Source organism: Amphiura filiformis, chromosome 18 (genome assembly GCF_039555335.1).
Source record: "Amphiura filiformis chromosome 18, Afil_fr2py, whole genome shotgun sequence".
NCBI lineage: Eukaryota > Metazoa > Echinodermata > Ophiuroidea > Amphilepidida > Amphiuridae > Amphiura > Amphiura filiformis.
Window position 1 is genome coordinate 5324580 of NC_092645.1, and position 3936 is coordinate 5328515.

The following is a 3936-nucleotide window of genomic DNA, read 5'->3' on the forward strand; positions in this document are numbered from 1 at the left end:
ATGCGCAGGTCATGTATACGCATCCGGTTATTTTTAGCACAGCTGATTCATGGATCTTTGTGGTGGTAACCAGTCTATGTTCAACGGATAAAAGAAATTGCTTATAAACGCTGTTGAATCGAGTAGAAACATCAAATCACTATCTGGGATCATTGGAGAAACACACGAACTTTTAGCAGTGAAATTCAACACAAAAACTTTGAAACACGCACAGACAACTGGGATATTTACCAGGCTCTTTTACTAACTTATTCTATTGAAAACACACCTGTGTGCTTTAGATATTCAGTGCAATCAACTCCCGGAATCAACTATGGAGTATTTGAGTGGTAAGTAGGCCTATATGCTAAGCTGTGATATATTTTATAGACTTTAGGAATGAAAGATATACTCTAAAACGCAGAAAACGTTGACAAATATGGCTAACTTAAATTACAGGTATAACAGCAGCGTAACAAAATATGGTACTAACCCCTACGGTGAGATCATCACGTGTATTTTAAGTTCGTGTTTTGATCCTACAAGGGTACAGACATAGTAGTGTAAATGTTATACTTAACCTGCGATTGCAGTTGCCCATATTCGTCGAAACCTATATGAGACATATCAATTAGTATACCTTGGTACTGATATACGATTGTTTACCCAGTCATGCTAATATGACTTTCCATAATGTCAAAAGCTAACAATCTAAGTCAAAGATATTTTGAGTGCTTCAATTAATGCATTATTATTTTATAAGAATATTTTAATATTACATATAATTTGAATAACATAACGTAATATTTGAAATGGTAATTTTCCAAAAGTTTGTAGTCTATTTTAAATGGCCTATTTATTCCGTACGAAAGCGATATTAAATCAAAGCCGATGTTATAATTATACTTGATTATTGCAATAATTTGAACCAGTAATAAGAGAGCATAGCCTACTATAACTAAGGCCTTTAGACTGTGGCAATCCAAAACCATAAACCACAAACCCTGCGTCTTTAAAAAGCCCTATAGTAGATCTAATACAGCATACTTTTGAACTTGATATTATTCTAATAACCTATTGTCCAAAGTATTTTTATATTTACTATGTTCCTTTCCCTAATATTTAAATTCTGATCTTTTCGTTTCCTTTATAGTTATAACCCTTTGCCTTTGGACCATTTTATTGTGGATTCATTCCACATCATCAGCCCCGACAATAAGGCCGACAACTATGCAATCATCTCCCACAGACACTCCCAACAATACTACAATTTTTGATAATGTTACAATTCCTGCTGAACCCCATCTCAATATCTACCAAAGACTTGAAAGCCACACCTACTTTCTCAGGGAACACCACGGCGAGGCATACCGTAACTTTGTAAGTATTTATATAACACAGTGATTCCGCACTCCCCAATCATGCACAATGCCAAGTCCAAGTCCAAGAGTATAATAGTGATCAGTATGTCTACTGTTTGATGGATATTTTGATATTATGGTTGTAGAAAGCTATCGAACATATTTGAAATGAGAATATATGCTACCTATATTTAAAAAACAATCCAAATTATTAACAGACCTTTTTCATAGTTGAATCGCTAGCAGCGAGCAATTGAGTTTGACGAATGAGCTTTCGTTGTTTTTTTAGAACTTTAGAACAATGCATTTCATTTCTAGGGATGCAAGTTTTCCTGCTTTTGCAGGAATTCCTGCTTTTTGTTACTCCAAATTTACGCACTTTTATTTATTTTCAGCCCGTTTTGTGGCTTTATAGCACTTATTTACGCGCTTTTTCAGGCTTTGCCTGCAAAATCACTTGCATCCCTGATTTGGTGCCAATATTTCTGATTTACGTTTTTATTATTTATACTACTTTAAATATATTCTAACACAGGTTATATAATTACTGATAAACAAGTTTTTCTTCTTGTAATTTTTACAGAAAAGAGCAGTATTCCCAGACGAAGACAACGCGCAAATTATTAATGATCTACAAGTACCAAATATTCCAAACTCAGACTGTCTGCCACATGCTGCTGAGCGGGTACTAATGTCGGTAAGTCTACGTACATCTTTTTTAATCTTAAACTTTCAACTTTTATATTCAACATTATAACACATAGAAAGAACCTCAAATGACATCAAGTGGACCAAATTAAGTTATGGAGGAAAAAACTAGAAGGCCAAATGACACAAGAAGATAGCCGGAAACAAAATAGAGTTATACGTCAACATCAAAAATCTGTAATCAATCAATCAACCAATCAATCAATCAATCAATCAATTACCAATAACTGAAGCAATCAATCAATCGGTCAATAAGTCAGTAATAGTCAGTCAGTCAGTCAGTTAATCAATCAATCAACCAATCAATCAATCAACCAATCAATCAATCAATCAATCAATCAATCAATCAATCAATCAATCATCAATCAATCAATCTGAACCAACCTTAACCAACCCATATTTATTATATATTTACAGCATGAGGATCTCCTACTCCTTCACTACCCCAATCTTCTCGCATACCAAAGTGGTCTTCAAGCAGTCCTCATTGATGAAGAGTCCAGACATGAGATAACTCCAGTCACAGAATTACCTGAATATCTCCACAATCTCCGCATGACCATGATAGACTTCATGCGATTCAGACACCGAATGGAAATTGCGGTAAGTTTCCTCTTTTATTTGTTTCCCTGCAGTAAGACTAAGCCAATGCATTTTAGTGTCACGTGGTAATAAACTTGTGATGTCGGTTATTCTGTCCTGGAGTACAACATTTATCCCATGCCACTATTCATTCTAAACATGTGGTTCTACACCCAATCGCACGTGTATTTACTTGTTTAATACATAGATATGACTGCATCTAAAATTGAAAGTGAAATTAAATCTTGAATGGAAATGGGGTACTAGTTACTTTTTTAAACACTTTGTTACATTATTATGCTATGCTAAAAGAGAGACATTTACTTTAGTTTTGTGCTAAAAAGTTAACTCTAATAGATAAAACCAAACCAAGTATAGACAATAATAGAGAATTTTCTATAAGTGCAGATATTTTTCAAAATTGATAAACCATGCAGGTATTAGAAAGTTTTCGACACACGTGAGATATTCTGATCAATTGAAATACATTATAATCGCAATATAATGAATAATTACCGAAAGATATATGCTGCTAAAAAGCCACTCTTTTTCAAAAATGAAACCAAACTAGGCCTTATGAATAATTATTTTAAGTGATAGTTCTCCAGATTGGTAAACCAAGTATTGGAAAGTTTACGTTGCTACCGACATTGCGTTGACTTGTAGGGTGTTAACCTCTTACTATCCCATTCGTTGTTCTGACTGGAATCCCATTTGATTAGGTCTCTTTGGACTATTCATGCTATTGGAACATTCTTGCTGAATGGAATAAATAACAAAATAAAATAAATGACAACGTTTCTGATCAATTGAATCACGAATCGTAATTATCCTTGATGGTTTGTTATTCCTTGTACAGATGCTAAAAGAAGGTCTGCATGAACACATCGTTAGACCAAGCACCGTAATACCTGTTGAATTCACCGAAAACACCAACGTCATAGAAAGAAACTTGAGAAATCTTTACGTGTTTCAAGAATTCGACCAATACGCGGCATATACATCAGGAGATATCACCAGAATTCTACGCCATCACTTGGAACTTCAAGCAGCTGCTGATGATGATTTGGAGTAGGCCTAGTCAACGTTATTATACTGTGTAATTTCATGAATCATACGTTATTATCAATACGTTTTATGTATCGCATAGTTAACGAATCATGAAGTTGTTTGTATTTTTGTCAAAATCGGTCGGTAATGACCTAAATCGTTTATATTTAGTAGACAATATTTGTCATTCATACGTAAGGCGATATTCGCCATTGTATATATATTTTTCAAACTGGTAGGCTTTTTATGAGCATTA

At 34.2% G+C, this 3936-nt stretch overlaps 1 protein-coding gene across 1 annotated transcript; it reads left to right on the forward strand.

Annotated features, from left to right (window-relative positions):
- The first annotated feature begins 1155 nt into the window (after positions 1-1155).
- LOC140139568 (uncharacterized) lies at positions 1156-3705 on the forward strand. The gene is made up of 4 exons (XM_072161272.1): positions 1156-1359; positions 1924-2037; positions 2466-2651; positions 3490-3705. Exons 1-4 carry the CDS (start codon positions 1210-1212, stop codon positions 3703-3705), a joined length of 666 nt encoding a protein of 221 aa, XP_072017373.1. The 5' UTR covers positions 1156-1209.
- Positions 3706-3936: the final 231 nt, after the last annotated feature.